The sequence below is a fragment of the Phanerochaete carnosa genome (genome assembly GCF_000300595.1).
Source record: "Phanerochaete carnosa HHB-10118-sp unplaced genomic scaffold PHACAscaffold_13, whole genome shotgun sequence".
NCBI classification, from domain to species: Eukaryota; Fungi; Basidiomycota; class Agaricomycetes; order Polyporales; family Phanerochaetaceae; genus Phanerochaete; species Phanerochaete carnosa.
In genome coordinates, this window is record NW_006767640.1 from 168,573 (window position 1) to 185,482 (window position 16,910).

The following is a 16,910-nucleotide window of genomic DNA, read 5'->3' on the forward strand; positions in this document are numbered from 1 at the left end:
GTAATCAGTCATATTAAAGATCTATGACACGGAAGGCGAGAAGCGAAGAATGCTGCACCGACCAAGGCGTGTGGCGCACTTCGGAACTACGGCGATAGCACTTCATTGTTTGTGACACGGCCAAACCAGGCTGTCGATATTGCGGCCCGCTGTGTATAATATATTCCTTGTGCTTGGGGGTCTTTAAAATGTGGTCGTTGACCCGTTAGTGAAAGCGATCCTTGCTGTCGTGGTCATTTTTGATCGGTAAGTACTGTTGCGTAGACTGGGGGAGCCAGACTGAAGGTCAATTCGTTTCCTGCTCCTTGTGTCTGTTTGCCCCATCCTCACCACCGTTTGCTCTTGTTTCAAAGCTTCGCCGAATATAATTACTTTTATCTGCTTTTTATACAATGTACTGGTAGCAGGACATCGCACGACTGGTTCCCCTGGATATCTCCGAAGACGATGTCAGTCTGGAGCAAGTCTAAGGGCTGTGACGACTGACGTCGACTCTGCGCAAGTAAAAGGGAGGACGAGTGGAAGAAGCCGCAGATTTCGTGAGCGTAGCCATTGAGCATGTTTGATATCGTGGGCATAGATCACCGCGCAGCCTTGGCAACAGGCGGAAGCTTTCCTCTGTTTCACCTCCCAATATCTCTCTAACCTCGACTCGCCTTCCCCGCAGACACTCTTGAGACTGTCGAGCAGGTCCGAGGTGAGCAGTTGTCCACCGTCTTTACACCCACACATCAAGTGCAATGGCGGACCGAGCGACGAGGCCAGACGCACCGCGCAAGCGTAGCTGGATTGGCAAATACAAGGAGAAGGACTCGTCCGGAAGCACAGCTCTTCCTACTCCGCAAGAGGGCCGTGAGCTATCTTACGATCACCCCCTGTCGATCGCGGACTCGTCCACCCACACACCCTCCACCGGAGGCCTGCCTTTCAAGCGGTCCAACTCAGCCGTTTCGCTCGACTCCTCGTCCGCTTCAAGGCCGGTCACACCTACTAGCACTAGTTCCAGACGTTGGTCCAGTTCGACGTCCTTGCTAACCAAGGAGGAGCTTAACCAACAGGCATCCCAAATTGTCCTCAACTCCTTCGAGCGCACTGGCTCCCGCCCGCAGTCCAAGAACGGTGCCGACGGCGCTCGCAACACCAGCTCCTTTGGCAAGATGTCTCTCGCCTCTATGATGGGTAGCTTTTCGCTCTCGCGCAACAGGGAGGAGAAGGAACGCGGTCGCACGACCATGAAGGACAAAGGCAAGGAGAATGCGCGCGCCCGCTCTTCCTCCTTCGCGGGCCGCAACGACGACGAGGTCGACTCCGCGATGCAGCGTACACGCAGTCAGTCGCCGTTTCGGCTCCGGCGCACCCGCACGCGGGACTCCTCACCCACTGTCGAGGCCCTGACACAGTCCGACGTCGAGTCCGACGTGGAGGTAGACCGCATCCGACCACGCAACAGTGCCTTCTCGGTTGGACAGCCGGACGACGACTCCCCACCTGAGAGCGACGATGACGATGAATCGGACGATGAGTCCTGGACTGACGGCGATCAGTTCGACCCCGTCACCGAGAAGAACACCGAGCACAACGCCCTCGTGCCTGCCGACCGTGTCGAGAACGATGCCGTCGATATTCCCGATCCCCTTGGCGAAGGTGTCAACGTCATTATCCCACCTGAACCGTACTTCCCCTCTACGCTGAACACCGGCAGTCGCAATCCGCGCCGTCGTAAGTCCACCCGACCTCAGGACGTGCTCCCACTTGTCACCTCTCGCCCACTGTTCCAGAGGGACCGATGCACCATCACGGTCACGCACGGCAACCCGGAGAAAGTCCTCGAGGAGTCTGGGAGACGCCCCAAGCGATATGTTCTCGCCAGCGATCTGAGTGACGAGAGTAGATATGCACTGGAGTGGGGGATTGGAACGGTTCTCAGGGATGGCGATGAGATGTGCGTCCCCAACCCGTTTTCCTGAACACGAATCTGATGTTTATGTTGTAGGCTCATCGTCACCGTTATAGAAAACGAAGACAAAGTCGATCCCTTGATCCCCAATCCAAACGATCGTATGACCAAGCTACGTTCTCAGCAAGAGGTACATTACCGCCTCATTTACGGCGATCCGGCGCTGAACTTCTCCGTAGCGGCAGGGCATGGCGTACATTCTTGTACGTCAGGCGACTAGCTTGTTGCAACGAACACACTTGAACGTCATGATCTCGTGCCAAGCATGGCATGCAAAGAACGCTCGCCACATGCTTCTCGGTATGCTTCTCTGGACCTGCCATGTAGCAAAGACCTCTTATTTGAGCTATAGACATCGTCGATTACGTCGAGCCCGTAATGCTCATAGTCGGTTCTCGCGGTCTTGGTAATCTGAAGGGGTAAGTGCGCCTTTCTCTGTGGCGGTTCTCCGCTAATGTTATTGCCTTAACCAGTATTCTTCTCGGGTCCACATCGCATTATCTTATCCAGGTAAGAGTGGTGCGTTGTTATCCAAACTCTAAGCTGACACTATGTACAGAAATGTTCGGTGCCAGTGATGGTATGTCTAACGCTTGCGAGGGTATGGCTTACACAAGCTGACGACATGCACAGGTCGCCCGTCGCAGGCTTAAGCGTCCACCACGTCGCTCTGCGCATCTCGCTACCCACCGTGCGCGTGTCTCGCTCGTCGAAGCCGCTGGTGTCGACCGCGTTGCGACCAAGGTCGACCAGGATGTCGCCACGATGCGAGAGCAGGTTGAGCGTGACGAACGCGACCACCGTGAGCATCACTCAGAGCCAGCCGAGATGGACGACGAGGCGTATACTGAGATGGAGGCCGAGGGCAGCGGTACTGTTCCTCTCGGTCGCAAGGTGGCCGGCTAAACGACGTTGGTAGTGGGTGTAAGCAAATGCTGGGCAGATTGTGTAGATAATATATCAAGAAGCAGTAATGTAAAGGCGATGTTGTATCTTAGTTTTGTGATGTGCTAGATGCATCGGAATCGGAGGCCGTCTGTGAGCTTGAAGTGGGCGGTTCGGCATCCTGACTGGGGCTTATATGATCCACCGTCGGGTCAGGTGTTGAACTCCCTGTCACGAAGTCCGCGAAGGCTTTCCTCGGTGGCTCATAGTGACTACCCTCGCGCCTCTTGTCTGTCCCTTCGATAGCGACCCTGAGCGTTGCAAGGACGTCCGCCACGGGAACGGGCTTCTTCTGGGTAGAGGCAATGACATGTGCCTTCTTTGTATCATCAGCAGGAGGGTCACTCGTACGAGGGACGTCCGCGTAGAATGTCTCCGTAGACGGCTCCCATATGACCATGGGCTCGTTCGCGTAGCGCTTCTTTTCACTATCGGTCTGCTCCTTTCCTCTCTGCGCAAGCTTCCGGAGAGCAAGAATCGACGGCCTCGGTTTGCGGAAACGCTCCGGGGTGAAGGCGCTCCGCGCCGCCTGCGAGACGCCACCAAAATCCGTTGCCTCCCAGACTTCCGCCATCTGTTCGATGGAGACACCATTCGGGAGATCGAAGACCGCACGCTGCTTCTCGAGAGCGGCCTGCTGACGGGTGCGGATGGCCTGGATGCTATCGCCCGACTGCATGATCTGGTAGTGTACGAACCCTGCAGCGACAATCAGAGGTGCAGACAAGCGAAAGCTGGATCAACTCACAAGGCTTTTGATGGACACGGCCTACCACCCTGTCGCCAGAAACACACTTGTCGTCGAGGAAGTGTCTTAATTTTACCGTTAGCTGGACGATAGGCTTTTGCTCAGGGTCGCCTTCCCAATCCAGGGGCTCAGCCCATACATAGAGGCCGCCTGCGTCCGGGTCCGCCTCCCATATACACGCGATGTGCTATAGAAATGCCGTAAGCGCGGACTGTAATAGTGTTTACCAGAGAGCGTACCTGTTCAGGGAAATGATGCGTAATTTCCTCTGTAATGACCTCGAGGAGCTTGACACATTTCTCGAAGACGTAAGGACCGGCCAGCTTATTCCCGAAGAGCCGCTCGTCCATCTCCTCTAACGGTACGTACTGGAACCCGAAGATGCGCGCAGTATTGTGATAGGCAACGAGGACACCATCCATGTTTCCAATACGCGCTTGGAAGCTGTCACAATGGCATTAGTGCTGGATATAGACGGCCTCAAGAGGACCACGGACCTATACTTGAGAAAGGCGGAGCGTATGAGATCGTAGTATTCCCGCTCGAAGCTCTCGAGTGTGCCGTGCGTCTGGCGGATTAGATAGCCAGAGTTCTCCTCGTAGTTGAGTAGGTCCAGACGAATTGGCAAGCTCGCCCGGGTCTTGATGTCGAAGATACCGGTACCAGGTAGTCGAGGATCCTGACAGTCTAGCTGAGACCGCATGACATAACTGCCAACCTAAAAGGGAAAAGAAAAAGAATCATGCTATGATCAAGGTGATTGCAGAGGCATCGTACCTTCGCATACCGGCAGGTCTCTCTTCTTTGATCAACAGGCTGTGTAAGTGGAGGAGATGAACGCAACAATCTTTTAAAGGCAGGTTCAGGTAGTGTCAGGAATTTTTCCAGCATCGTTCCCTACACCGTAGAGTCGGTAAGGACCAGGGATAGCACAATTTTCCTCGACTACGTACCATCCATGTCAAAACGTTCTTGTCGGATGTGGGGTCGTAGGAGTATGAGTCCGTGGAATAAATGCCGTTGCGATACCACAACACAATCGAAGTAGGGAATCTCTGCGCAGGAGTAAATGTCCTCGGCTAAAATGGGGCGGATGAGGTTATAGACAACAATAGGCAGCGGCTATAGGCACGAAATGTTCACCTCGTGGAAGAACGGTCGACTCAGCACTGAAGTGTCGACTTCCTTCGCGTTCGAGAGAGCAAAATAGATTTGGCTCAGCATGCCCGTTAATGAAGACGTTGAGCCAGCGAATTTGGCTCCATTGGCCTTAGCGAGTTTGAAGAGATCCTGCACGAAGTTAGCTTCTGATATACCATCGTAGAGTAACTTACCTCATCCTTCGAGCTCTTGATAAAACCTGAAACTCGGCTGAAATCGAAATCTTGCACCCTAGGAATGTTCTCCAGCCATGGTGTGTAATTGAAGACCCTTGACCGAGGGTCTTGCAACCAGTTGACACCGGGACTGCGTACAGGAGGAACCGAGTGAGTGTGGCGAAAGTATGATTACACCGTACGAACGTACTTGAAGAGTGCGCGATCAAGGTTGTGAGCCAAGCGAGGTATTGGACGTTGCTCTGTTGGAGGATCCAGATCTAGTCGACGGATGAGCATCGTATGGAACTACAGGCGAAGAATCAAGAACATACCATAAAGATGGAACGTGCCTTCCGTAGGGTCTATGATGCCATCCACGGATCGAATTACGTTTAATACTCCAAACGAGGGTGTCAAGTCATCGGTTTCCGACGCAGAATAGCGCGGTGAGAGCTCTACCACGCCATACTCAATATCCTCGATCAAGCACTATGACTGACACGTACTGTCTTCGCCCCAGCCCTCTGTCCAAAATTTCCCGCCCCGCATTTTCTGCGTAACTGGTGATCCCACGACCGCTTGGACATTCACTTTCTCTTTGGTCTTCCCCGTCTCTCTGACAGCCTTCTTGGCACTCGTCCGAGCTGTTCTCCTCGCCTTCTTCAGCCCCTCCTTTCTTTCTCTCCTTCTATCAAGCATCGTTGCCTTGCTCCCTTCAATCCCTGGCATCGCTATGCTGCCGTGTCGTTTCTTCAGCTTCACTATCTGTTTGTGTACGTTGACACGAAGCTGATCGAGTAGCCGATCTGTCAAGGGTTTCTCCTTTCTCAAGATATGGAGTGCAGTCTCTTCCACTCGGCCCGCAAAATTTTTGTCATATGGTGAAACAGTGAGAGTTGGCGGCGGAGAGGATGTCGATACCTGATGAACGTCGGTGCATCTTGGTGTAAACGAGTGGAAGCAGCTGAGCCCAGTGTATAGGCGAGCTGTGGGTATCCTCAGTGCGCGCGATGAGACCTGCATAGAAGCTGCACCTGCATCGGACAGTCAAACAACCAGACCAGATAAGTTCAAACGTTTGGCATACCGAGCCGTCCTGCGCGACACGCGCACTAAACTGAGTCGGAAGCGTGCTTTCCAGCAGAGTTTTGGTCGTTACGATGAAATCGACACCGTGTTAGTGCACCGGACCAGGTGCAAGAGGGAGGAATAACGAGCGAGCCTGAGGCACGTCGTGGTCTGAGCAAGAGCGTAGAAGCACTCTGACAGTCGAACTTTGGCCAATCGGAGCGACCGTCTGCACAAACATAAGGTTAGGGGTATTCGGCATATTCGTGCCGCGGCACGGAGCGACCGACTTGTGGATGAGGTCGTTCATCATAGGCACCGCTCACGTAGCCCGCCAAACATGCCCTTCTTCTCCTCTCTACTGCATTGGTTTTCAGGGTGAGTATGACCGCGAAATCTGCTGATCATCTCGCTGAAACGAGCTGCAAGCGTAGGCTATTCTTCTCGAAGTCTGCCGAGATCACTATCGTAGGCCTTCAGGTGCGCTCGATTACGTTTATCGTCCCGGAGCCAGTCTTCTCATCGTGGGATCGTAGGCCTCGGGAAAAACGTCGCTCGTGAATGTTATTGGTAACGGCCAGGTGCGTCCCACCGTCGTCCCCACCGTAGAGAGCTCAACGAAGCCTGCAGTGGAGCGAGGATGTTGTACCGACGGTAGCCTTCCATTTCCGCAAAGTGCGGAGAGGGAATGTCACAATGAAAATCTGGGATCTCGCTGGTGCGCTCCAGCCCTCTAAGTGTCACATCTATAGCTAAACGGCTACAGGTCAACCAAGGTCGCCTATGTTCTCTGTACCGCAGCACGACGCAGCAGCGCTGACGACGTCCTCAGATACCGCTCAATATGGGACCGTTACTGCAACGGCGTGGATGCAGTCGTGTGAGTCCGCTCTCGAAGAACGTCTTTACGCCACGCTCATTTCAATAGCTTCGTAGTGGACTCGCATGACGCAAGCCGCTCTCGCTTATTCTAACCGGTGTCGTCGTGACTGATCCTTGTGTGCAGAAGGAAAAGTTCGAAACTGTCAATTTCGAGTTGCACCAGCTTCTGGCTCAACCAACTTTGAAAGGGGTGCCGTTGCTAGTGGTGCGTGGATAGCTACGGACAGCAGCATCCACATACTGACGCGTACGGGCGGCAGCTTGGCAACAAGAATGACCTGGAAGGACACGCGACGGTGCAAGAGCTGATCAAGGCTCTGTACGTTCCTCATAGAGACTATGAGCGACGGCGCACTAACGGTTGTACAGAGATCTGGACAAAGTTCAAAACAGACCAGTTTCTGTAAGCTCTTCATGCTCCTCATATATGCGTGCGATCCTGATTACCTTTCCCAGTGTTATTCGGTAGGTTTACTGTGGCAGCTCTTCTCAGTGTCAGCTGACCGCGTTACCAGTGCTCCATGAAAAGCCAGCACAACCTGTAAGTGGTCCAGCTCTAACGACTGTAGCACGTCCTCACAAACCTTTAGAGACATCATTATCCAGTGGCTCGCAAGCCACAGCCATTAGCATTTATGGCCCTCATCACCCCGGATTGCTTGTTCACCAGTCATGTATGTTCAGTTTGTATACCACTCCTAGTCATGGGTACCACTCGGAAGTATCGCACATTACATTCCAAATCTAATCGGTGTCCATCCGCTCGCCACTGCCACCCTGGTCAAGGTTCGCCTGGTCCTGGATGGCGCGCAAGAACGCTTCGAAGCCGTTGCCCGCTTCCTCGGGCAGGCCGAGGGCGCGCACGAAGCCCTGCAGCGCGCCCGTCGAGAGCGCGACGTCAAAGCTGCGCACGGCCGAACGGAACTGCGGCGAGGCGATGATCTGCTCTAGCACCTCAGGCGAGGGCTCGACGGGCAGGTCGGGGGGTAAGTGCGGGAACAGCGCGGGGATGAGCTCGGGGTGCGAGCGGAAGAGCGGCTGGAGGTTCGCGGGCGTGAGGATGTCCTGCAGGAGGAAGTCTGGGGTGGTTGAGTCTGCGATTAGCGATGAACGGTTTTTGGACAGGGGATGGACATACCTGGGGCGCTGGTCGCTGTACTACCCATGGAGGCCATAATCTGCCGCAGCTGAGCCAGCTCTTCAGTCGTCGGCTGGCGTTCAGTAGACGAGCCTGCAGCAGGCTGAGACCTGTCATCAAAGGGTTCAGCAGCCGCCACCAGGGAAACTGTACTGGAAACTTACGAGGATAGCTGAGGAGCCGGGGCGGGCGAAGGGCCCGCAGCTGGAGTGGCCTGCGTGCTTGATTGGCCGGCCGGCCGGAGGGGGTTGTGTGAAGCCCATATTGGTATGGTTTCTGGATCGGCCAGCAGGCGGTTCACGTTCTCTACGAATTCCACGTCGCGGGTCGAATCGGCGTTCTATGAGGAAACAAGGTCAGCATGGACAAGTTCTTAAGCGAATGAGCGATGGAATGAGCAATCTGGTCGCGCCTCTGCCAAGTTTTCCTTCGTTATGAAGGAACTGCAAAAGATTCACGCGCATGAAGATCGATGTGTCACCAGAACAAAGCAAGATAAACAAGGTTGACGGGGAACAGCCATCTTCGTGCAATGTACAGAGATGTACTCACCTGCATCCAGAACTACAAGGAATCTCAGAATCGAACAGTAAATGATCATCGAGCGACGCACGAAATGCCTCTGGTCCGAGGACGAAAACTTGAGGACGTATGTCCTGCCCCAAGCGGATTGTGATACCTTGACGAAGCTTGCATCACCAGGGAAGAGGATCAGGTCCTAGAGCAAACAATTGAACACTTGAAAAAGGCAAACAGACGGACTCCGTACCTCCTCGACGTTGTCCGTCGCGCGGTTCTTCCAGATAAAGTGTAGCAAGCCATCGTCGCCGTCTTGGAGTATAATGGCGCCCTTGGTGGGGTTCGGGTCAACCCAGTTTGAGCCTCCGCGACGGAAGGCCCGTCCGGCCTTGAATGCAATGCGGGGTTGGGACATTGTGTGAGACAGTGCGAACAAGTCCTGCCGAATCGAATGGGTTCTGAATCTCTCCAGATGCGACGCGGACGCGGACGCGTACACCTAGGCGTCTACGACACGTGGACCGGCGGCAATAGTTTGGTTCTGTTTGCGAACAAGCAGCAGCCTTCGTTATGCAAGTATTAGGCACGCACAAGTTACCAACGGGATCTTTACGATAGCAGGATGAATATGCTGTGCAAATACTCACACTATACAATAGCTTGCCGGTGGCACTGAAACTTCTCGCTGGCGTTTACTCAGACAATGTGCAGTCTTGTCCGCACAGCGACCGCCCTGGCTATTGTTCCCGAAGCACACATTCGGGCACTTTTGTTCCCTGCTCCAGCTTAAAAGTCCTCCATGTCTGCCATGGTATCCCTACCAAGCTAGTCTTGCGTCGAACGACCCCCAGACCTCGTCTTACGACTCACTCCTCACAGTCTCTACACGTAGTCACCGACTCACGACCAGATCTTTCTGACTGATCACGCCAGCCTACGCTTTCGACGCTTTCGACAATTCGGTTTTCCCACTTTGAAAGCTTTGGTTCACGAGTTAGTGTCTTTCTCCGCTGCTCTAGCTGTTAGCTAAATATGTTCTTCGGTAGAACATATTGATGATGTACGCTGGCGTTACTCAGGAAGCGATCATGACCTCCGCACCCAAGCAAGCGCCATTATATCCCTTCCTCTCTCAGCCGCCTCCCCAAAAGAAGCGTCCAACTCAGCCCCTGCCATCTCCCCCGACGCAGGTGTCTACCAGCCCTGAGCGACCTCTCCCAGGACGCCGCCGGTCTGCGACCATCTCTGCCATCACGGCATGGTGTGCAGACGTCCATCCTGGATCACCTGCTCCCTACTCCCCGAGACGCAGCCCTTGCGGTGTCCGCCGCTCTTCAGGCTCTCGTCTTGGCTCGCGTCGTCCATCTATCAGCTCTGGTCACGTCGCTTCCGGCTCTTACTTTGCCATCACGCCCTCCGCCGATGACTTTAAGGATCATGACTTTGCTGCGCTCGGCTACACCTCTGTATTCGTGCGCTTTCCTGGCACGCCTGTCACGCCTGAGCTGCGTCGATCAGCTGCATCTTCTCTGCCTGTAAGCCCTGCGAAACGGGGCCTGAAGCAATCCAAGTCTCTCACGTCGCTGAAGCCTGCAAAGCGTTCGCGTTCGCGAGCTCCTCCCTCTCCTCCATTCAATCCTTCCCGTACATCTGCAGAATTCAAGCGTTCCCGCGCGCTCTCCAACGCGGCCATCGCGAAGAGCAAGAAATCCAAGTATGCCAAGCTGCGTCCTGCTCCACTCGCCAACAGCCTCGCACTCGCGCAGTTCTTGGACGGCGGGAGCATGGAGCACCACATCAAGCACTACGCTTATAACCAGGCGAAGACTGCTGGTGCGGTCAAGGTTGACGGGCAGCTGGTTGGCGTGGGGGACATATGGAGAGACGAAGCGGGTGGCGTGTGGCGCGACCAGGATGAGGAGTGGGAGTTTGCGCACCTCTTGGGCGACATCGACGACACAGTCGACTGGGTCTCATTCGGCTCGCCGAAGCCTGCCATGGGCGAGGAGCGCCGCGGGAGCCTCTCGACACAGGACTCGGACCTCAGCCCGCGGTATGCGATGCACACCGATACGGATGTGCACGACGACCTCGCAGCGTTCGGACAGGTGCTGCTCTCCCCCGCGCCCATCAAGCCTGGAATGTCTGTGCTTGCGATCCCCGCGCGCAACCGCCGCGCCGCGAAACACCTGCGCAAGCCCGAGTTCCTGCTCAACGCCTTCCCCGTGCCAAGCTCGCCCACTGGCCCACACGCTCAGCACTCGCCACGGCCCGCGGCGCACCATACAGGCGGCGTACGCCCAAAGGGCAAGGCGCGCCGTCGGCCTGCACCGCTCAAGCTGGTACCTCAGAGCCCTGCGCGCAAGCTCGCTACGAACTCCGAGGCAGATGCGGACCAGCTGCGGGAGGAGTTCCTCATGGACTCATTCAGGCCTCGTCCGCGGCTTGGACGCTCTGGTCAGGTGTCGCGTGTCGCTGCTCTGCCGCAGGGCGCTGTCTATGCAGTTCCGCGTCAGATACTTGTCAAGCCGTCGGTCATGAACATGAAGGGCTTTCTCAGGGCGACGCTGGGGACTAGGAAGGTATGTGCCGCGTAAAACCAAAAGTGATTATTTGCCTCTACTCTGCACTGTGTGCTCTTGGATAGATCCTGCCATGCGTCTTCCGACGCTCTACTTTATTAGAATTTCCTGTTAATAATGTTGTAATATCTCCGCAGTGGTAAAATAAAACTTCGATGTTGTACCCAGTTTGGCTCGGGCTTTGAGTTTGAGTCTCAATACAATGTGCCGTTTTAAGGCGCTTCAGATGAGCGACGCTGGTCCTGTGTCACCGTCAGCAACGAATATTGAGGTCAAGCAGAGGGCTCAACGTTGTGGTAAATCTGGTGGTGCGCCTTGTTTCATGTGTCACGACAAACTCTGAGGTACCGGTGTTACAGTGCGCCATATAGTTGCGGCTTAAACGAACCGCGGCCGCTAAAATTTCAATAACATGGCGGTTAATCTACCATCAGAACTCACTACAATCATCCTGGAATACGCATATTACGACGCTAATGGCCAGCCAGACAGGCGGACGCTCAGTGCTTGTACGCTGCTTTGCACATCATGGTCGGCGGTTGCACAGCCTTTGCTGTTCCGCCATGTCTGTGCACCTAGCAGCAAGGATCATGAAAATCGTCTAGCAATCTTCCGCTCGACCTTACTCTCCGGCTCCGAACATGGACGGATACTGGCGGCCCAAGTCCGTCGCGCAGAAGTGGCTATCAGGGATCTTGCCGACGTAGAGATCTTCGTCGAGCTCATCTATCATTGCCACCATCTATACGAGCTGATACTACGCGTCCACGGCGTGCATGCGTTTCAGAGCTCCACTCTCGAGGCTCTCGGCGCGCCTGCCATCATAGGGCGCCCTGCGCCCATTCGCGCGCTGGCTCTCCTTTCGTGCGGCATCCAATCCCCCATCCTGTACCAGCTCTTGGCCACTTGGCCTACCATCCGCTTCCTACGCTTAGGCACAGAGCTGGCGGCACACCCGCCAACAGACATGCCCATACGCGCGAGCCTGTACGAGCTCTCACTTGCGCGTACCCCGTGCGTTGAAGGCATGGGTTGGCTACTCTCCAATTCACAAGGCACACTACGCATCTTCGAGTGTCATGCGGCGCCTGAAGGAGCACATCGCGAAATCCTCGCCGCGCACACTGCACACCTGCTCTCGCTGCGGCTCTTCCGCCACACTTTCGGCGTGCCTGCGCTGCTCCGGCGATGCAGCTCGCTGCGCGAGGTCATGCTCACGCAAGTATCGGACTTTCTCCCGCTCGGAGAATTGCCTGCAGCCCTCGAGCATCTGACGTTCCGACATTTCATGAGCACGCATTCAGTGCTGCCTCCGTCAATTCTGGAGGCCATCGAGAAACTGCCGAAGTTGCGCCTCGTATCTTGCGATGTCTCGGCACGGCTGGCAACTAACTATGCCGCTCTGGAGGAGAAGTGCACACAGAAGGGCGTCGTGCTCGATCACGATGTCGTGCCTATCCGTGCGGTACGTGGCGTCGCTTCTTGCATGCTCGTCATTACCTCCGAGGCTGAGCGCTCGGCACGGCATACAGTTCGAAGATCCTATTCCTTTGGTGAGGTTTCCTCGGGGCCGAAGCGTTGACAACCTCCGTTATATGAATCCAGAGGCACAAGAAGATTAGACTTGGCTGGGGTAATAGGAATGAACCGCGGGGATGCGCTTCTGAGCGCAAGGGAAGCACTAGGGACGGGCCGCGAGCTGACTGCATCTGATTTGACGGTCTAGTACACGTTGTCACTGTATTATCGCCTCTTTGCCATCTGAAGCGTTAGATTATCGATATACATCTGCAGAGTCTCGTTGCCCGATGCGAGTTTGTTCACATCGGCTTGCACGGCTTTGACCCGGGCCAAGAGGGCTTCAGAGAAGCCGGGTTAAAATTCCCGTATGTCCGCGGTGCTACAGCGAGCGTACCTCTGAGATCTTCTTGCGCTGCAGCGATCTCCCTGTGCGTGGGAGTGGTTAACCTGAGACTGTCCACGCCGTCACGTCACGCTCACTTGATGGTTTTCTCTTTCTTGATAGCAGCAGTTACAACATCGTCCTCTGTTTGGACTGGTGCGCCCCACCCCGTGGAATCATCGAAAGAATCGAGAGAGAACGACATAGTGGTGAATGGCAACAGATGTGGCGGGGTAGCTGCGCGGTCACTGATCGGTGTGAGTCAAGTCAATGACGATTACTTACTTCTTCAGCCCCATATAAAGTGTGGGAAAGTTAGAGCAAAGGAGCTGGTAAGCCGAGTAAGTTTAGGTTAAAACTCACACCTATGAAGCGCCCTGACGCCACGACCCCCAACGCCGGCGTCTGCCGGCTACACGTTCATTTGTCGCGGCGCGTCGGTTTAGGCCACATCTCCTGACCATAGCCGCCATGGCGAGCCTCAGCAAGCTCGCAATTCGTGGCATACGTTCTTTCGACGACAAAGATATTCAGACTATCCAATTTTTCTCACCTGTTACTGTCATAGTCGGTCACAATGGCAGTGGAAAAACTACGATTATTGAATGCCTGAAGTACGCAGCGACCGGTGACCAGCCACCAAACACGCGTGGTGGCGCGTTCGTTCACGATCCCAAGTTGGCGAACGAGAAGGAAGTGAAAGCGCAAGTGAAGCTAAGGTTTACTTCTGCGAACAGTTCTGTTATCGAGGCCACTCGCAACCTCTCAGTCACTGTGAAGAAGAACGGCGCTTTAACCATGAAGACACTTGAGGGAATTCTGAATACGAAAGGTGCAGAAGGGACTGGCAAGGTGCGTATGCCACATGTCACAGGCTGTATCACATCTGACGACACGTAGCGAGCTACTATCTCGACCAAATGCGCTGAGATGGACGTGGAAATCCCACAGCTGCTTGGTGTCTCCAGAGCTGTTCTCGAGAATGTCATATTTTGCCACCAGGAGGATTCTTACTGGCCGTTAGCTGAGCCTTCCGCCCTGAAGAAGAAGTTTGATGATATCTTCGAAGCTACCAAGTACGTCTCTCCATTGACTGTAACCGAGCTCTAGGTTGACCGAAGTGATCAGGTACACCAAAGCCTTAGCTGCCATCAAGGATCTGCGAAAAGAGAAAGTTCAGGATCTCAAGGCTGAGAAGGAAAAGCTCGAGTCACTTGCTCGCGAGAAAACGCACTCCGACAAGCTAAAGGCACGCATTTCGGAGCTAACAGGGTCCATTGCAGCGAAGTCTCTCGAACATGAGGAATTCAAGAAGGAGCATGCGCTAAAAGTCGCCTCGAATAAGAAATTTTACGAGTCTTCCACCAAGTTTCGTGAGATCTATGTTAAAGTCGAGACCTTGACCAACACCAGGCAGCATTACGAAGAGGAGCTCAACTCTCTTAAAGACAATTTACAAGAGTTGGCCGGTATGACTATTTATGCTCAAATCATGCGCTGTATTATGTATTGATCTCTTGATACCGTAGGCTCGGACGAGGAGCTGCAGGCGAGGCTCAGCAATTTCGACACTCATGTCTCCGAGCAGAAACGGCAGAAGGCCGTCCAGCTAGCTCATATTCAGGATCTTAAGGATAAGCTCGAAGACACTAGAAGGATGCATAATCAGAAGCTTAAGGAACATGGCGAACTCGTTGCGCAAGCCAAGGTGTGTAGTCTCTTCTTTTAGCCCACATACATGCAGCTAATCTCATTTGAAAGGCCCACGAGGCTGTATTGGAAGAGCGCGGGCAGCTCATCAAGGATCTAGCTGCGAAATACAGCATGAGAGGGTTTGAGACCACTCCCCTCGATAGAGAGCAGATCCTGGATTTTGTCACGCGCATCGAAGATACCCAGCGACGTCTCAACACCGAATCTGCCGACCTTCAAGTATGATCTCGACACCGATCCTCTGTTATTTTAAATGCTGACGTACAGTTCAAAGAGCGAGCAAAAGCGCTTGTCTGCTGAATACAACGCGAAATTCACACAATTGCGCTCAGAACGTGAGAGCTATAGAGGACGCAAGAAGGATCTGGAAGAACGGAGTGCGATATCACGCAGCCAGATAAAAGCAAAGCAGCGCGACCTTAGTGACCTCGAGAACGCTACATCCGAGTACGCGTCGGTCGAAGCCGACATCGAGGAAGCGCAGCACCGTATCGACCGTGTCAAGAAGACTATCAGGGAGGCGAAGTTCGACGAGCGTATGAACGAGAAGACGGCCCAGAGAAAAGAGCATGATGTACACCACAGCGCTCTCCAGACTGAACTCGCAAGCCTTGCGAGGCAATCATCTGAACAAGGCGAATTAAAGGTCAAGCGTGAGCAACAGCAGCGCAAGGAGACTGAGCTCAAGAAAGCGTACGTCGCACTATAATTCCAAGGTTCGATCTGTTAGTGCCGGCTGACACCCTTTCAGGCTCGAGGCCAGCAGCCCCATTTTCCAGAGGCTTATCGGCGCTGATGCTGTGCCCGAGACGATGGAACGAGAGTTAAGCCGTGTCTCTACGTGCGTCATCTCGAATTCTTAGCTCGATGACTCTGAGAGACGAACGCCGCATAGGGAAAGGGACGCGAAGCTTTCCACGTTGACGAACGCTGCCAAAGCCGCGAGCAAGGATGTCCAAGCGATCGATACCGCCCTCATGTCGCTCCGTGCACAAGTTAAGGAGAAGTCTGAAGAGATCGCACGTATGTCACCGTAACTGGTAGTGTTGGAATCTGTTGACCTACGAATTATCAGAGCTTGACAAGCAGATCAAGAACGGCATCGACGCTGTAGCCAGCTTGCTCAACACCTCAGACCCATACAAGGCCCTGTTAGAAGCAGAAAATGAGGTAGCCTCCTCGAGGAAGTAAGATTTAGTATGCGTTGAACATGTATGTGGGAGTGCTGAACGTGTTTGCAGCGAGGTTGCCTCGGCCAAAGGCGGAGGTCCAAAGTTACAGGAGCTGGAGAAATTTGGCAAGGAGAAAAAATGCTGCCCCTTGTGTGATCGAAAGATGAACAGCCAGGAACTCCGTGTTTTCGAGCGCAAGGTGAGTATATTCACTAATATTTCCTGCCATCACCAGTTCAATCGTTCTGAGGCTTAGGTCGACGAAGAGCTAGCGAAGTCCAGCCAGGACAATATTAAAGAACTTGAGGCTGAGTTGACGGAGTGGGAGCGCATATTGAAGCACTCACAGGGCGTCTCACAAAAGGCCACGACTCGCGACAAGCTGAAGAACATTGACATCCCAGCATTGGAGAAACAGATCAGGAGGAAAGAAGGTGAACTCTCCGAAGCGAGGATTGCAGACGAAGAAGTGCGTATTTCTGAATTTGTGCCCCACGGGGCCGCTGAGCGGAACTTGCCTAGGCTACCCAACGCGTCAACGATGCAACCCAAGAGAAGAGCGAGCTTGACGAGTTGAAGCGTAGCGCGGCTGGTATCTCCGCAATTCAGCGAGAGTTGTCAGTACTGAAGCGGGACGTCAAGAAGTTGGAGACGGCTCTCCTTACCTCAGGCTCGACCAAAACTGCGGAAGAGGTGCAGGCCCAGGCCGAGCCCCTCAAGGCTAAGATGTATGTCTCATCTTGCCCCTTCGTCAGACGATACTCATTTCGACTCGCAGGGACGAAATTGATCGACAACTGAAGTCTCTCGCCACCGAGAAGGAACGCCAGAGGAGCGCACTGACCAGGTGCGGGGAAGAGCTGCACGAACTCGAGAAGAAACAGGCCGACCTCAAGGGCAAACTTCGCGAGAAGACATCTCTGGAAGAGCAGATCAAGAGCATGAAGGAGGACATTGAAAGCGC

General features: G+C 54.3%; 6 protein-coding genes across 6 annotated transcripts; 5 read left to right on the forward strand and 1 right to left on the reverse strand.

Moving 5' to 3' along the window:
- The first annotated feature begins 707 nt into the window (after positions 1 to 707).
- On the forward strand, positions 708 to 5,907 carry PHACADRAFT_265063 (uncharacterized protein). The gene is made up of 17 exons (XM_007401536.1): positions 708 to 1,942; positions 1,994 to 2,087; positions 2,137 to 2,257; positions 2,310 to 2,376; positions 2,431 to 2,465; positions 2,515 to 2,537; positions 2,591 to 3,601; positions 3,651 to 3,837; positions 3,890 to 4,094; positions 4,148 to 4,368; positions 4,428 to 4,547; positions 4,604 to 4,729; positions 4,794 to 4,940; positions 4,985 to 5,117; positions 5,178 to 5,247; positions 5,302 to 5,424; positions 5,476 to 5,907. Exons 1-7 carry the CDS (start codon positions 741 to 743, stop codon positions 2,861 to 2,863), a joined length of 1,815 nt encoding a protein of 604 aa, XP_007401598.1. The 5' UTR covers positions 708 to 740; the 3' UTR covers positions 2,864 to 3,601; positions 3,651 to 3,837; positions 3,890 to 4,094; positions 4,148 to 4,368; positions 4,428 to 4,547; positions 4,604 to 4,729; positions 4,794 to 4,940; positions 4,985 to 5,117; positions 5,178 to 5,247; positions 5,302 to 5,424; positions 5,476 to 5,907.
- A 442-nt stretch (positions 5,908 to 6,349) lies between these two features.
- Positions 6,350 to 7,559, forward strand: PHACADRAFT_265067 (uncharacterized protein). Its single transcript, XM_007401537.1, has 13 exons — positions 6,350 to 6,415; positions 6,472 to 6,517; positions 6,574 to 6,618; positions 6,668 to 6,755; positions 6,804 to 6,813; positions 6,870 to 6,917; positions 6,966 to 6,987; positions 7,044 to 7,124; positions 7,180 to 7,238; positions 7,289 to 7,322; positions 7,376 to 7,384; positions 7,435 to 7,460; positions 7,510 to 7,559. Exons 1-13 carry the CDS (start codon positions 6,378 to 6,380, stop codon positions 7,547 to 7,549), a joined length of 546 nt encoding a protein of 181 aa, XP_007401599.1. The 5' UTR covers positions 6,350 to 6,377; the 3' UTR covers positions 7,550 to 7,559.
- A 104-nt stretch (positions 7,560 to 7,663) lies between these two features.
- On the reverse strand, positions 7,664 to 8,991 carry PHACADRAFT_33131 (uncharacterized protein; the record flags this gene model as incomplete). Its single annotated transcript, XM_007401472.1, has 6 exons — positions 7,664 to 8,013; positions 8,058 to 8,167; positions 8,222 to 8,397; positions 8,610 to 8,621; positions 8,671 to 8,775; positions 8,827 to 8,991. 6 exons carry the CDS (start codon positions 8,989 to 8,991, stop codon positions 7,664 to 7,666), a joined length of 918 nt encoding a protein of 305 aa, XP_007401534.1.
- A 159-nt stretch (positions 8,992 to 9,150) lies between these two features.
- Positions 9,151 to 11,392, forward strand: PHACADRAFT_265071 (uncharacterized protein). The gene has a single exon (XM_007401538.1). It carries the CDS (start codon positions 9,635 to 9,637, stop codon positions 11,171 to 11,173), a length of 1,539 nt encoding a protein of 512 aa, XP_007401600.1. The 5' UTR covers positions 9,151 to 9,634; the 3' UTR covers positions 11,174 to 11,392.
- A 76-nt stretch (positions 11,393 to 11,468) lies between these two features.
- On the forward strand, positions 11,469 to 13,030 carry PHACADRAFT_178956 (uncharacterized protein). Its single transcript, XM_007401539.1, has 2 exons — positions 11,469 to 12,623; positions 12,691 to 13,030. The coding sequence occupies exons 1-2, from the start codon at positions 11,571 to 11,573 to the stop codon at positions 12,778 to 12,780; spliced, it is 1,143 nt and encodes a 380-aa protein (XP_007401601.1). The 5' UTR covers positions 11,469 to 11,570; the 3' UTR covers positions 12,781 to 13,030.
- Positions 13,031 to 15,026: 1,996 nt separating this feature from the next.
- Positions 15,027 to 15,488, forward strand: PHACADRAFT_265073 (uncharacterized protein; the record flags this gene model as incomplete). Its single annotated transcript, XM_007401540.1, has 1 exon — positions 15,027 to 15,488. A coding segment is annotated over one exon (457 nt), but the record flags the coding sequence as incomplete, so codon positions are not given.
- Positions 15,489 to 16,910: the final 1,422 nt, after the last annotated feature.

Bases quoted from the DNA above. Each gene is read 5' to 3' on its own strand.
- PHACADRAFT_178956 (XM_007401539.1), top strand. From the start codon at position 11,571: ATGGCGGTTAATCTACCATCAGAACTCACTACAATCATCCTGGAATAC. The intron at 12,624-12,690 runs GTACGTGGCGTC...CACGGCATACAG, and splicing joins ATGTCGTGCCTATCCGTGCG to TTCGAAGATCCTATTCCTTT.
- PHACADRAFT_265071 (XM_007401538.1), top strand. From the start codon at position 9,635: ATGTACGCTGGCGTTACTCAGGAAGCGATCATGACCTCCGCACCCAAG.
- PHACADRAFT_265063 (XM_007401536.1), top strand. From the start codon at position 741: ATGGCGGACCGAGCGACGAGGCCAGACGCACCGCGCAAGCGTAGCTGG. The intron at 2,466-2,514 runs AGGTAAGAGTGG...GACACTATGTAC, and splicing joins CACATCGCATTATCTTATCC to AGAAATGTTCGGTGCCAGTG. The intron at 2,538-2,590 runs GTATGTCTAACG...CGACATGCACAG, and splicing joins AATGTTCGGTGCCAGTGATG to GTCGCCCGTCGCAGGCTTAA.
- PHACADRAFT_265067 (XM_007401537.1), top strand. From the start codon at position 6,378: ATGCCCTTCTTCTCCTCTCTACTGCATTGGTTTTCAGG. The intron at 6,918-6,965 runs GTGAGTCCGCTC...TCATTTCAATAG, and splicing joins AACGGCGTGGATGCAGTCGT to CTTCGTAGTGGACTCGCATG. The intron at 6,988-7,043 runs GCAAGCCGCTCT...CCTTGTGTGCAG, and splicing joins TCGTAGTGGACTCGCATGAC to AAGGAAAAGTTCGAAACTGT.